Source organism: Gymnoscopelus microlampas (assembly GCF_963454915.1).
Source record: "Gymnoscopelus microlampas genome assembly, chromosome: 5".
Lineage (NCBI taxonomy): Eukaryota > Metazoa > Chordata > Actinopteri > Myctophiformes > Myctophidae > Gymnoscopelus > Gymnoscopelus microlampas.
In genome coordinates this window covers 22,105,504-22,121,543 of record NC_139942.1, presented here as the reverse complement: position 1 = coordinate 22,121,543, position 16,040 = coordinate 22,105,504, and the positions used below count along the sequence as shown (strand labels likewise).

Here is a 16,040-nt window from a genome sequence, read left to right as displayed (position 1 = left end):
GATTAGAGACTTAAGAAGAAGCCATTAAAAGCAGCCGGCCTGCAACTTTAGTGGTAAGAGGACAATTGAAACTAACATAATGGCATGAAATATGTTCTGCTTTTGTTCGGAAGAAAAGCACACTCTTTGTATAGATATAAAGTTATATGAACAACAGGTATTGATTGAGTCATATTATTCCATGTCCCAGAATGCTGCATGGAATCACCCTTAGTGGGTTGTTTTGCTTGTGCCTGTGGGTCAGCAGGGTAATTACTAGTGATGACTGGTAATAGCTGATTTTCAGCATGGGCACATTTTGTTTGCAGAGGTAGTGAAGTGTGAAAGCAGACCCTAAAGCCTAATTTGTGCTTTAAGCCTAATTTATACCGTGTGAGACAAACCCATAGCTCAGGGCTCATAGTGTATCTCTGTAAATGCCCAGAGCTATCAGCCATGAGCCATGGCTTGTCTCACACAGTATAGGGTAAATTAGGCTAAAGCCTAATTCAAAGCCAAATCTAATGGGCAATGGGTTTTAGGCTTAACTCACTGCCTTAAAGACACAAGATAACTGAAAAACGAATTTAACTAAATAACTGCAAAGTTCTTACCACCAATAATGTTGAGCAATCCAATATAACGATAAAAAGGATATGCACATCCCAAAACCAGAATGGATGGGTGCTTGCTTGGTCCAAAAATATCCAGTGACATAGAAACAGAAATATCTGCACACCAAATTTATAGCTCCCATTAAAAGGATTTTTAATTTGCAAAAGTGGCTTGGCTCGAAACATTTCAAAATGTGCAAATCAAAAATCCAAGGACATGTCCATAAACATCACACAGTTGAGTTAGCATTGTGATACGCATTTCATCCATGTGCTGTTTACACAAATCACCATTATGAAGTTGCCCTACGACAAGGTGAAAAGTACATTTACATGATTGCTTCACACCTGAATTGTCCTCATTATATGTGAGAATGAGAGCAGAAAGTAGAGATGAGCCCACAGCACTGTGATTAAAAATAGTGATTCACTATCATAGTCGGTTCTCTCTCCTTCTTTCTGTACTGAAAATGTGTGAGAAAGAGAGAGCAAGCAAGCCAGTGTGTGTAGGCGACACACGAGAGTGTTCCGAGAGAGAGCTGGAAGAAAGCGAGGGAGATCGAAGATTGGAAGTAAAAAGCGAAAGACAGCGAGCCAAGGCGGAACCTTGACACCCACGCCGCTTATCTGGAGGCCATGAACGTGGGACGAGGGGTTTATCTGAGGTGAGGCTCAGTGCTACCATAGCGCGGTCAATGACGTACTTTTGTAGGCGGAAGGAGGAAGTTATCATCTTTCCTTGGTTTCCTCCCAGATGTAAATAAAGAAATTACAGGTACAGTACTGTACATCACTTTCTTGGTCCGGCAATTCGAGGTGGCAGGCAGATTTGTCTGCACTGGCAGGTAACAGAGCCAGAAGTTTGACGGAATGCATTGAAGTCAATTTGAATAAACAATGAGAATGATTGCGACCTTTGTCAAATAATCGTTTTATGGAAAATAAAAGAAGACATCACAGTTTTGTGTGTGTGCGCGCACTGTTCTATCATATCTGTCATTTCTATCATATCTGTTCTATCATGTCTGTTCTATCATATCTATCATATCTGTCATGCCCCTGGTGTTAAAAGACCTTGAGTTTCTAACTGTGGCAGTATGGGCTGTCATCGCAAGACTGTCAAGTGTGTTGACAGGACAAGGGTTATTGACCCTCCTGTCTCGCGATGACAGCTCATACTGCCCAGTCAGATACGTACTCTGGGAGTACCAGAGAGACGGCGACCCGTGGTGGAGAGGGTTGGCAGCCCAAACCACTTCTTCCATGAGGAAGAAACAAAAGCTACAGGTTGAGGTGAAACCTGCAGGGACGGTTCAATCCATCAAGGCAGAGTGAGATGTTTGTGCCCAGCAGCAACGACGACGCAACGCACAGAAAATCCCCTACTTCTGGTCATACGAACGAGGAGCCGGGCCCGGAGGCAACCCACAGTGCCTCCTAGTGTTGCCAAGACCAGCTGCAACATCTCACCCAACCTGGCCTGGCATTGGCCGGACTGATGGTGTGGATTCACTCACATACTGCCACGTGTGAGCGGATCCGCGTTGTCGGTCTGGCTAGTGCCAGGCTAACCCTAACCCCTAATTAGCACTGTCTCTAACCCCCAAGAGACAGTGGGAGCATTACCATGCCACTTGAACACAGGCCGGGGTCTGATCAGCCTCGGTCGGGTTGCCTGGAGGAGGGTGTCTGTTGCAAGACCCAAAACACCCAGTGACTCCAGGTAACAACACTGATGATGTGTCCAAGTTTGTGTATCAGTTGATGTTTTATTAACTGTGCTCTTTTATTTTCCTGAACGGATTATTTGACAAAGGCCAAAATCAAAAATCAAAAATTGTATTTATTCATAAGCATGTCCACCCGGGAGCAAACTTCCGGTTCCAGTTTGCCTCCCAGTGCCTGCTATGTTGTCTTCTTTTTCATACCCTCCTTCGTACTCTCCTAGAGTAAAAAAGATAGGTCACACAGAACACTTTCTAGACACTCCTGGATGTTGTACACGCCAGGGGTTTTACACCTCTGCAGCCTACTAAAATAGAATACACTGCTATAGGCATTCTAAGAAATACAAGTTATTATTATTAATTGGGCCACACACACCACACACAAGGTGAAAAAGGCTCAGCAAAGCCTCTACTGCCTCCATCGTCCAGAAGAAATTCAGGGTGAGCCCCCGCATCCTGGCCATTCTATAATAGTACCATCAAGAGCATCTTGACAAGCAACATGCTCAACCGCAACAAACTACAGAGGGTGGTACGGATAGTAGGAGGTGAGTGCCCTCCCTCCAGGGACTACACAATAAACAGTGTGTAGCCAAGGCGAAGCAAATCATCAAGAACATTCATCACCCCAGCCAGGCAGGGCCAGGCAAGCGATACCGAAATATCAGAACGCATAAAAAGGCACAACAAAGAATTTCACCCACTTTTACACCCATAGTCATGTGATGGCACAAAAAAGTTGTTTACACACATGTTTTAAAAGCAATGACTGGAGGAGATCTGTACTCTGCACAGCACACCTTTCTAGTTGCATGATGCTATGGCTCGATGGTATACCCCTCCCAGAACCAGCTTCTTCCATGAAATGACAATTTATCATATATTTGGCCATGGATGAGGCTGTAGATACCTTTGAAACATGTCTCTCTCTGTGTGAATGCTTAAACACCAGTCTGTGTGTGTGTGTGTGTGTGTGTGTGTGTGTGTGTGTGTGTGTGTGTGTGTGTGTGTGTGTGTGTGTGTGTGTGTGTGTGTGTGTGTGTGTATCTGCGAGTGTTGTGTTGTGTTTATTGTGTGTAAACCCCCCAAGCTTTTGCTGTTATTTAGCATTCTGCCCAGGTGTTTGTGAACGTGCTGTCCTTGAGTGTCCCTCCCTCAACAGCCACTAAAAACTGTGGAACAAAGACTCTCCCTAACCTCTGGAGAAAGTTTAGTCAAGGCCCCTATGGGTACATTATTACAAATGGTCACAATTTATATATATGTATTTCTTTCTTCCATACTTTACCCTTTGTTGTATGACAGTGTCGCGCAAAAGTAGAGAAAATAGGCAATCTACAAAATCTGAATCTGTAAATAGTGGATTTTTCAGTATTTGTGGAAAATCTTGAAAAAAGTCTATTTTGTTCGCCTATGACATGCTCTAAATAGGGTTGAAAGGGGTTAAGTCTGTCTGTGGGTTTTATAAAAATGTAACCAATGAAAAGTATTAACGAGAGGCTCCGAGCTTTTGGCTAAATATTAAAGTACATTAAATCCATTGGAACACACATATCTTTTTCACTTTCCTGAAAAGTAACAGTTCTGGACACCAATCTACAGCAATTGCTTGACATTTGGACAGTGGCTGAAAGTCCCTTGGAAAAATGAATGTGTTGTATTTATCTAAAAGAACGAGTGCACTTCTTTGGTTAGAATACAGCCTATGTCAGGGACAGACACTTGTGTTGCTTTTTTCTTTGAGACATGCTACACGGAACACACATACATGCACTCATACCTGCATTGACTAGTTTAGATAAGAGGTTTGATATTGAGTGTGATGCTATATACTTTATAGGCTGGGGTCCCCAGGGCTCTATCCTTGGCCTACTCCTCTCTTTTCCTTCTAATTTACACCAAAACTCCTCAGCAAAAATACAAGCTCACAACACATCACACCACAACCCTATTTTTGTTCGCCCCCAGAATAGGTACGCTAGTGTTCATGTGGCTTCAATCAAGGTTGTCTCTGGTGTGAAAGGTGCAGGTTGAGTGTGTGGGTGCCATGTAGAGTTCATCGCCTTGTAACGCTTATACGTGACTTGCTTCACATAACGTGAGGCTCTCAAAGTGGGGTACAGCGTACCCTCAGGGTTCCGTGGGAGGGGTAACTCTGAGAGTTATGGGGGTCCGTGAAATTAGAAAGTTTGAGAACCACTGACGTAACGGATGTAGCCATTGTAGAGAGTGGAATTTTGACACGCTTGCTGCCCTTTCTCAGCTCTGGTACGTCTGCCATCTCAAAGAGAAAAATGGCCCACTAAATGCCACAGTGCACTGATGGAAGCAGGATGGATGCAGGGAGCTGGGACTTGTTCTCGTGCACGCAGTCCCCATTTCTGAGAGTTACTGACCTTCAGCAGCATGAGTTACATCAGCAGCCTTGCTCTGCTATTGTATAATGAGGAATGAACATGATGATTGTGAAGAGATTCTCAAGCTTAATACATTAGGCCAGTGGTTCTCAAACTTTTAAATTTCAAGGACCCCCATAACTCTGATCACAATTAATCACCACCATTTACATAGAAGCACAGGCCACAAGACTGGATGGTTGTGGCACCCACCCCGGGACAATCTGACAGTCACCGTTGCCACTGATGGTGGTGCCCACCCCGGGACCGTCTGCCAGTCAACGCTGCCCCTGATGGTGGTGCCCACCCCGGGGACCGTCTGCCAGTCACGGCTGCCACTGCTAGCTGCGACGGCTAGCGTCTGAAGTCGGTGAAGTGTGACTGATTGGCCTGCAGCTGTCCACTGGCTCGCACTGGGCCGCTGAAGGAGGGGCGAGTCTGTAAAAAAAAGCCTGTCTCTTCTTCAGCCATGTGCAGCCCTCCCCGATGGGAGGCTGGACGGACGGGGGCGATGGTACTATATGTGTCTGGAGCGAAGATGTCCGTATGAAATGACAGGCGGTGTTAAAAGTGCATCAGCAAAGAGAACGAGAAATCAGAAAGGCATGAGCGACAAAACAGTTTCCACCTCGCTACCATCAGACGGTTGAACAAGCGCTGAGCCCGCCGGTGGCCACGCTGTCCTGACGACACAGGATCAGGACCAAACACAGGATTCGTTTCTGTGTACATATATAACTGTATATGACTGTATACTACTCGGCCACGGTTTTTATATCTGGTTATTTCCAACTGCCTCATTGTATCGATATTTTCTTTCAACCATACCTTATGTACATACATATCTGTTATTACATCTGCTGTTATTTTAACCGACTCATTCCATTTCTATGTTAACCATTCTGTTTCTTTCCTTCTCTATCTCTTTCCACCTTTCTTGAAACTGCAATGATGGGCCTTGTAAGACAAAGAATGTCACCCATTTTTTTTTCTTTTTTACACCTGTACACCTGTGATGTGATGTGACAATAAAGCTGAATTGAGAGACGGATGGAGGTGAAACATAAAAAGTTGAGAGGGAGACAAACACAAACACACACACACACACGCGCACGCACACACACACACGCGCACGTGCGCACGCGCACGCGCACACGCACACGCACACGCACACACACACACACACACACACACACACACACACACACACACACACACACACACACACACACAGACAGCGTTGAGCATAAGAATAGAGAGCACAGTAGGGCTTATCTTCACTGATACACACTGAGGAAGGCTTGACGCCAAAACACGCCTGTGTATGCTGCCCGTGCCTTAGTAATGAATTAAAAGTACCAGAAGGACTTTGGAGTGCTGGCTATTATTTTCTTATTGTGAGTCTTCGTGAGCCGTGCACCCGGCAAATTGCGGTTATACAGACTGAGTGTGCTCATTTTTGTTTCTACTCGTCTTCATTGAGATCAGCCCAAAAATAAACCAGCACCCAGCTCCCCACACACACGCACACCCATGTCCCTGGGGGGCTCAATAATCCTGTTTCAGTAGAGCACAGAGGGCTGGGGAGGGAAGGGGAGCAGGCAACACACAGAGACTCTGAGGAAACTACTGATCCAGAGAGAGAGATAGAGAGAGAGAGAGAGAGAGAGAGAGAGAGAGAGAGAGAGAGAGAAAGCGGGAGATTGGCAGAAGCAGAAATAAAGGGAAATGAGGCACAACTTTCACATTTCAATTGAAGTGTGTCTTTCAACCTCGTCTTCCAGGGCCGGGGAGACGTGGGGGTTTCACACAGAAAGACACAGCCGGAGACAAAAGCGACAACAACAGAGCTGTATCTATGCTTTTGGTCTTAAGGCTAAGGTCAGTGGTCCCCTGAGGACAGCCCCGCAGGAATCTCTCACCTGCTCAGGTTACAGAACAACAACCGCAATGTCATCCATCCATATATCAATCCATTCATCTATCCATCCATCCATCCTCCACCACACCACACAGGCTCTAGTCAGACTGGTCACCCACCCTCCATGGGAGTGTTGCTGTCTTGTCGGTTGGCGAAGACCACGTCCACGTACTCCAGCTGCAGCCTCTGGAGGGAGCCCCTCAGACCTGGGAAGAATGAGAGAGAGACATGTTGTTTATGATGTTTATTTAGCAATCCCCTTATAGAAGCACGTACGGTAGATGTGCTTCTAGTCTTCTTGGGGTCCTGAACATCGAAGAATATACAGACATGCTAGAAAGTACAGGCCACATTAAGATATGAAGACAAGGCCTGGGCCGCAGCGTGGCGGTCCAGGCACCCTAGGCCTGACCGCGTGTCGCGGGTTCGAGTCCCGATCCCGGCGACCTTTGTTGCGTGTCACTCCCCATCTCTCTCCCCATTTCCTGTCAGTATACTGTCCTATAAATAAAGGCATAAAAGCCCCCAAAAAATCCCCCCCCAAAAAAGATATGTAAACAATCATGGAAGTAAAAGTAAAAGGCACATTAATATAAAGTGACTTCACAGATATAAACTGATACTAAAGCAGACTAAACAGATAAACGAACAAAATAATTTAACGTTGTTGAAATAACAAACAAACAATCGTAAACTTGAAAACAAACTCACAAAGCATCGCAACACAACGTGTTGAGAGCTTGTGTATCGGATATTATATAAAAAAAATCTATTTTGTATGGGGGTCCCTGGCACAAAATATTTTCAGATGGAGATCCGCAGCCAAATACATATTAATTTGGGGGGTTTGAGAACCACTGCTGCAGTTAATGTTTGTCCTGTATGAACAGCCTAGTGCCGGATGAGCCGCATTATTTTGAGCAAAGAGCAATTTTTTCAGATGGATGGAGGATGAGAGAGAGAGAGATGGGTTCGAACGAGTGAGAACGATGATAAGGGCAAAGAGAATACATCAATAATAAGAGAGTCGTCAGGAAGTACGAGCATCTGGAAACTGTTGCGTTTCTGAAGTACATCGCTGTGCACATCTGGGAATGTTGGTGCCGGTTGGAATGCTCATCAATAAATATGTATCATTTTCTCTTTTCGCTTGATGCATGTCTTGCTTTGATGAGTGCAGTGCATATGGATAACAAGTCACTGAGGTGGAACACTTGATCGACTGTGATGAAAAGTGGACAACATATTAGACACATGTTGCCTGTTCATCACTGAAATATGGCAATAATGTTACATATCGTTGCTATTGGGGGCAGAATTTGTATCTCCACATTTAATATTAATGTTTTTTCATAAATGAATGTCCTATTTGCAGTGACATGACGCAATGTGAGATTGTACAGCAGCTATTTTTTTGTTCTGAAAAAAAAATATGATTTTGAAAAATACTTCACCTATGCCCTCAATAGGGACGCCAGGTTGAAAGTTTATTAGTCTGTCTGTGTTTTTTATGAATATTTAAGCAAACAAGTGAATAGAGCACACACATCCAAAGTTAAAAACGCCAGGTGCTGGTCAGAGACAAATATTAAAAGAGAACAGCTACAAAGGTAGTTTTTTTTATTACCATCAAGGTGACATTTCAAGCCTTGTTAAAAATATTAACGAGCTTGTGACTAAATAATCATATATATTATTTTCCCCATTTCCTGCACCGTAGCGTTTTGGTCGTGCAAGGTTTCAACCGGACAGCGACAATATTAAACCTTATGGGTCTTAAAAGACAGATTATTTTAGGTCACTGTCAAAAATGGTCATGAGACTAAACTTTAATGGTATTATTTTCGCATGGGGAGTAAAATAAAAGTATTTTAGGGTCCAGAAGTGGTCATGAGAAACAGAAAAATCTTGAATAATTGTTTTCATATGGTTCCTTCCTTATCCTATTTCTATCTTCTAATACAAAGCTGACAACAGTAGCTTGTTAAGAAGCAAGGGAAATGCCATCTCTGTCACTTCAGCTTGATAAATTAATAAAAGTTGCCTGAATCCTTTAATCCTCCATTTCTGATCCTCCATTTTTGACATAATCAGCCTACACTTTGATCATGCCGAATTTCATATATCAGGTGCGCCAAATGCTTGGATGTCTAGATGTCATGGCAGTATTTAAATTTACAGGATCACAAAAATCCTGTTTGAATTAGTTAATTTTGTCTGTAAGTAAACACTGTGTTGACAAAGTAAGTGGCTGGGAACCAAACACCCCAGCAGGGAGGATGATAAATGAAGGGAAGGATCCGTAAACAACACCAAAGCCCTCATCTCTTGCTCGCTAGCTCTGCAGACAGAATCGCAAGGGCAGTGAAGTATGTTGTGAAGCGAAGGAGAGGGAGAGATGAACAGATATTGTCTGCTGAGAATGGGATGAGAATTTCCCCACAGGGTTCAATTTAAAGGTATCTCTATGTATCTACGTACTTATCTACCGGTATCTCTCTTATCGGTCTCCATTCCCATTCAGAGGAACGCAGGGAAGATGAAAGCTCAGCTCATGACACAAAGGGTTAAAAGACAAGGTACCCTGTGTGACTATTTGTGTCTCTGTAGTGCATAGTCAACATCATCACAGTTAAGGTAGGTTGGTACTGGTAGGTAGGTAGGCAGGCATGTAGGTAGTGGGCACATAGGTAGATAGGTAGGTACATAGGTTAGGTAGGTAGATACTTTATCAATCCTTCGTTTGGTTGCCAAAACAGAACAAAACATAGTATATACACGATACAAGATAGGATGACACAACGCACATAACAAGAAAAGGTTCATGCCTCTACTCTAGTGCCTAAAGAAATTAGACAAAAAAACAACCCTACATGAAAATCAATACATTTGTCAAAGACAATCACATCTCACAAGTCATTATTATGGAGCCAATGCTCCACTATTCATTATGCTGGATGGCAGCCGGAAGGAATGAGCGCCTAAAACCACTGCTGTGTCAGTTGTACCCCGTGCAACTGGTGGGTGGCAGATGACTTTGGCCCTTAAGCTTCTCTCGACTATGCATGTCCAAGGGACACCTTGCAGTTTCCTCTGTCTCGTGGATTAGTTTTACAGCTATCTGAACTACATCCAGCCTTGGAATCTTGTTTTTAAACAGAAAGTGTCTGTCTAGACTATGATGAATAATGTGGTCAAGGACAAGGCATTTCTTTGAACTGTGGATTTTCAACGACTCGCGTTAATGTCGATGGAATTTCCTTTGGGTTAGTTATAATCTCAGGCTACAGTAAATAGCACAAGCGATAGTATATCACATCACTATGTATTCATCACTGCATGGATGAGGGTTTAATATGTGTCATCCTAGATTGTAATCGGTGCATGCATCTCTCTAGTGCTGAGAAGAAATATATTGCGCTCTCCAAGGTCATATAATAAATATGAAATATTTCAGTACAGTATGAAAAATTAATTTTCCAATTTTTAAAACATTCCTCCTTCTTTCAACCAAGTAATGGAAAATATGTTGACAAAATCTACGGTACTTCCATCCTATATCAATCCATTACTTTTCCTTCAGCCAGTGTATCCTGAATTAATGACACAAGTTGCATGATTAGAATAAAGGAAGTTTTGAGAAAAATTAAATAGTACTGAACAGTACTGGAATATCAATGTTTGCTCCATAAATGTTGTGATGCGAAGCAGTACTTGCGTCCGCTGTAAAAAGGCTGGGAGCCGTCATGTTTTACTCGCTACACAGATTCTGTCAACAAGTGACACCTGGCCATGCACCAACAGTGAGATAATGTCAGCAGGGGTTTCTCTGAGCTAACAGCACACCCCGTTTATGAGTCTGTGGTGACACGTTGCCCACCAGTGGAGGGAGGGATGCTGTGCCCTACTCAATGTCATTTGTCATCCGGACAGAACACCTGGGATTAGCTAATTACCCATGACTCTCTCTCTCTGTCTCTGTGTGTGTGTGTGTGTGTGTGTGTGTGTGTGTGTGTCTCTCTCTCTCTCTCTCTCTCTCTCTCTCTCTCTCTCTCTCTCTCTCTCTCTCTCTCTCTCTCTCTCTCTCTCTCTCTCTCTCTCTCTCTCTCTCTCTCTCCCCCCCCCTCCCGCTGTACCTCTCTCTCTGCCCCTTTGTCCAAATGTTTTCTTTATGTTTCCTTCTTGTCTTTGGGGAAAAGTTAGAGAGGCTGTAGTGAATGTTAATCATGTGTGAGAGAGAGCTGAGTCATTGCTGAAGGTGCATTGCGCAGTGGGGAGGCAATGGATGGACTTGGCCAGGATATGTGCAAGTGTGTGCTGTCATTGTGAGTTTGTGCAAGGGCGAAGATAACAAGTGATGAAGGGCAGAGAAGAGAAGAAAAGAGAAGAGAAGAATAATGAACACTAAAACAAAACATAACAGACACATTTAAGCACATGAACCCTAGCATCCCTATTTTGGGCCTGCCAATAGGATTTAAGTCCAGATGCCTGGGCCTGAAGTGGGCCTAGTGTACTCCCAAGTTCAGCTGGCCGCAGGATAGAGAAAAATCCAATACAAGCCAGAGGGATAAGAGAGAGACAGGATTATGGGCACCAGGGCATGTGGTGATGGGGTGATGTGAAGGACAAAGCAAAGGGGGAGAGAATATAGATCTGTTACCTTCAATGATATGTTTTCTGTTGAGCCCACACTCTGTCTCTGCTCTGGAGGAAGAGGGGAAACAAATACACATACATTACATACTGTACATATCCAACACACACACGCGCACACACACACACACACACACACACACACACACACACACACACACACACACACACACACACACACACACACACACACACACACACACACACACACACACACACACACACACACACACACACACACACACACACACACACACCCCTCCGATTGAATATCAACATTAACCATAACCGATCTACCCCTTACCCTCTCTACCCTTTCCTTCGATGGTCAAGAGACTGGTTATAGGATCACGCTTCTTCCTAGCTGAGAAACATTGCCAGAAAAGAGTCATTTGCAGACCTTTACTCTGGCTCAGTAAAAATACAGTATCTCTCCATCTATACTGAAGAAGTCAACTGCTAGATTATTAATAATTCTAAGAAACGCTACCATGTTAAACCCATCTTTGATTCTCTTCACTGGTTGCCTGTGAGTTTCAGAATTGATTTTAAGAATTTGCTGATGACTTTTAAAGCCCTGGAGGGACAGGCTCCCAGTTAGATTTTAGATATGCTGGTCCCCTATGAGCCTGAGCGCTGCCTTCGATCCCTCTTGGTTGTTTCTAAAACCCACCTCATTACCTGGGAAGATCAGGCTTTTGCGGGCCTATGCAGCAAGGCTTTGGAACGCCCTGCCTGAGGATCTAAGGCTAGCAAAGTCAGTGTCATCTTTTAAATCACTCCTAAAAATGTGCTTTAATGGCACAGCTCGGTGCAGCGACAGAGATCACCCTCCCCGCCCATCTTCTCACCCATGAACAAGGCCAATCGGCTCTGTGCATAACTGTAGGCCCAGTCAAAGATGCTTTATTTAGTACCAGTAGGTGCAAAATGGTACACTATTACCCCCTTTTCCATGGAGCCGGGTCTGTTCTTTTTCCCCCTGCATAATTTAGAACCGGTTTGGAGGGTTTCCACTGAAAATAATTGGATCCCAACTCTAAAAGTTAGTTCAGAACTGGAACCAAAATATTATTGGTTAAATTATTGAAAGGCAGCGAAAAAGACAGTGCAGTGGTCTAGTTAGTTTGATAGTTAAAGCTGTGTCTTTGTTTGGTTGCACCATGTACAGTAAGATTAATATTAGTTCCACTGGGTTTAAGTCCACACTATAAGCAAGATATATATTGTTACAGAATATGTGTTGATTTCACATTACATGAACAGAATATAAACATCAATCAATCTTGGACAACGTTGTTGCCTACCGTTACTGCAAATTAGGGCTTCATATTTTATTAACAATCAATTGATAGAAGTTATTTGGGTCGGAGCTGTTTGGTTACATGGTGAGCACTCTGGATCATCAATAATTTACTGGGATAAAGCAGTGTCAATCACTGTATTGTTTTTCTTGTAACATTATTTTGTAGGTTACAACCTGTCAAACGTCACACAGTGATGTATTCTGGCTCTCGCAGAGACAAAGACAGTCTCCGCTAACAGTAATCCTCATCTCCGCTCGTGTAAAATGAAAGAGCGAGTATGTCATGTGTACACATTTCTAAGGGGTGTAATCTGTCATGTATGTGTTGCCGACGTGAAACAACAGCAACTCCTCATCATCCAAGTTATCCAAGCGTGTCTAAAACACATATTCTGTACATACTGTATATCCATTCATAACAGATTACAGCCTAAATATCTTACAATATTGGTTCTATTTCAAGTATGCGTGCAACGTTTATTTTGGGAAACTGTAACTGCCATAGACTATTTAATTTCCCCGCGAAATAAATAAATAAAGGTCTAGTAGTATGTATGCATCAACGCCCTCTGGCGCTGTCTGACATCAGATCTCATGAACGTCCTATGATTACTGTTGCTAGATCTTGTGAGAGTGTGTTGCTTGCAGGGACAGTGAAAGGTTGATAACAAAGTAGTAGATTTTCTCTTAATTTGTCCCTCTGAAAAATGCTATTTTAGTGGCAGAATGTCCGAAAGATGTGTGGCTTGTGAAGAATGGGTCCAATATTTAGTTCAGTGACCATGGGACCAAATAATCGGTCAGAAGCTACTGTATGCTCACATTCACTTCTCCCATGGAATTAATAGACTCACCCCCTACTTCTGGTCTCGGGGAAAGCACCTTCTACATGTACATCACACAGATACGGAAGATGGCGTGGCTTGCTTTTCTATTCTTTGTCTTGGTCCCAGTTTTCAGAAGGTGGCATACGCATTTCCCGTTCCAGTTCATTTTCCCATAGCTTCGTTTGATTGAAACAGGAAACGGGTATGCCATCACCTTCTGAAAACTGGGACTACAGTTATGCACATTGTGTTTGTTGGAACGACGGGCCCACGCAGCCAGAGTCACTGCGGCAATTCAAACCCCTAGTCTTCGCGGTGATGGACATGAACATTACCCCTACGCTACCCGAGCGCCCAGAAGGTGTCTCTTTAAACTACTGAACAGATGGGAGCACACGGCATCTTGTCTTTACGTTTGTCGGCTACACCCCAGACATAAAGTCTAGTTCAATTACTGGACCTCTTCCTTTCCTGGCTGTTTCTCTTTTCCCACTACCTTTATTTTTTCACTTTCCCACCCTCTGATCCGCTTGGTTGCCCGCCATTTGTCTTCTCCTCGCCTCAATCCCCCACCCCTGCCCTCCCTGTGCTCTCTGCCTGCTGAGTGTAATGGATCTTTGGACACAAAGCGACAGTAATATGGAGGCTGCCACCATACCTGGAGAAGCTGATTAAAGTATTCGGAAACAAAATACAAAGACTGCACCACAAAATGACACAACAAAGCCTAACATTTTGTTCCCTTTTTTACTTTTCATTTTTGATTATCGTTTTCTTATTTTTTCCCCCTAAGGATGATGTGTATTGGGAACATGAATGTGAAGATTGTTTTTGGTCATTTTCCATCTCCTTTTTTCCTTTTTCTGTATGGAAGGGTCATATACACATACATGGATGCATACAGGATATCTGTTGACAGCAAATTTGAAATGTATCAAGTGGTGTACACATTGTTTGTGTTCTGATGCAATAAAGTATAAAAAAAAGAAAACAGGCTGTCATTATTACATCTTCTAGCTGTGTATGTGCAAGAGAGAGAGAGAGAGAGAGAGAGAGAGAGAGAGAGAGAGAGAGAGAGAGAGAGAGAGAGAGAGAGAGAGAGAGAGAGAGAGAGAGAGATAAAGAAGGAGAGGGGGGGGCAGAATGACTCTATGTACACAGTAAAATCCTCAGTGTTAATGTATCTATTTGTAACTCAGAAAGCACACAAATGTAACCACACCGCGCTCTCTAAAAGTTAAATCACAGTGTGTGCATATCTGCGCGCTGACTCTGCACTCTGAAAGGCCTCTCAGGCAGGCGCTCCAGGTGAGCAGCTTGCGCTCAGCTGGTCGTTAATCAGTTTGCTTTAAAAGCATCTAGTGTGGAGATAAGAGGGTAACTTGTGGGTGATATTAAGCAGCAGTCGCACGCAGGCAGGACAGTTTCAGGTTAGATAGAAATATCCTATATCCATTCCCAGCCTGGCCCTGCCTGTGAGCCTGCTATACCGTACACCCAGTTAAAAGGCAAAGGGATGTCTTGCCACAGTCTGCGCAACGGCTACGAGAAGACATGTTTTATGCATCGGGCTGTGTTCTCTGTTCGACCGCCCTCTCACCCTCCAGACAGTTTGTTTGAGAAGGGGTGAGGGGTGGGGTGTGGGTGGGGGTGTGGGGTTCTTTTTGACAACAACCTCCAAAAATTAAGCTGTCCAGTCACCCCCTCCCAATCCGATTTCATGCTCAGTCCTTGGAGATGAGGATGTCAGAACACTGACACAAAAACGCGCAGGCTGAGCCGCTTACATCACACACACACACACACACACACACACACACACACACACACACACACACACACACACACACACACACACACACACACACACACACACACACACACACACACACACACACACACACACACACACACACACACACACACACACACACAATTACCTTCCTCCCCAGTAGAGCTTTGTGGTGATCACAAGGCTGGACCTCCTGAGTGAAGACAGACAGACAGACAGACATGTCACAAGGGCCAGTGAAAGAAAAACGACTTTACATAAACATTGCTCTCAGACAGCGCGGATGCGTGCACGTGCCAGTGCATGTACACGTGTTTATTTTTACACGATCGAGGATGATGGGATTGTCCTCCAGTGACCTCGTCCCAAAAGCCTGCAATCTAATGAAGAGCTCCGCCGGAGAGGCTGAATTAGAGCTTTGAGTCGTTTTTTTTTCAACACAGTAAGAAAGAAACAATATTCCCGTTTTTATGCTTTATTTGGATAGGAGCATATCATCGCTGTCGGGCAGAAACCTTGGATCTCCATATTTCATATTTTTATGTTTTTCATAAATTATCCATCCACCTTCATCCGCAAACCCGGAGTCGAGGTGCATACTGTAGGTAGAAGTTCCAACCTTCACTTTCCCGGGCAGTCTGGGTCTCATTAGCTACTTCTAACTGGGGGGTCCTGAGGCGTTCTAAGGCCAGTGTAGATATACAGTATGCAGGTCCTCTGCCCCGTGGGCTGCTTCCAGCTTTTCATAAATGAATGCCCTATTTTATACTTCACCATATGACAGTATGGAGCCTGTAGATCTGCAATTCTTTTTAAATGGAA

General features: G+C 43.9%; 1 protein-coding gene across 2 annotated transcripts in view; it reads right to left on the bottom strand.

The window, feature by feature from the left end:
• Window positions 1–16,040, bottom strand: part of kcnab1b (potassium voltage-gated channel subfamily A regulatory beta subunit 1b) — a gene marked incomplete at its 5' end in the record, with an annotated part of 69,733 nt that overhangs the window by 5,634 nt on the left and 48,059 nt on the right. For both annotated transcript variants that reach the window (XM_084058537.1, XM_084058536.1), the window contains 3 exons: window positions 6,757–6,843; window positions 11,301–11,344; window positions 15,367–15,411. In XM_084058537.1, coding sequence (XP_083914663.1) covers window positions 6,757–6,843; window positions 11,301–11,344; window positions 15,367–15,411 — 176 coding nt within the window. The remainder of the gene's footprint in view (window positions 1–6,756; window positions 6,844–11,300; window positions 11,345–15,366; window positions 15,412–16,040) is intronic.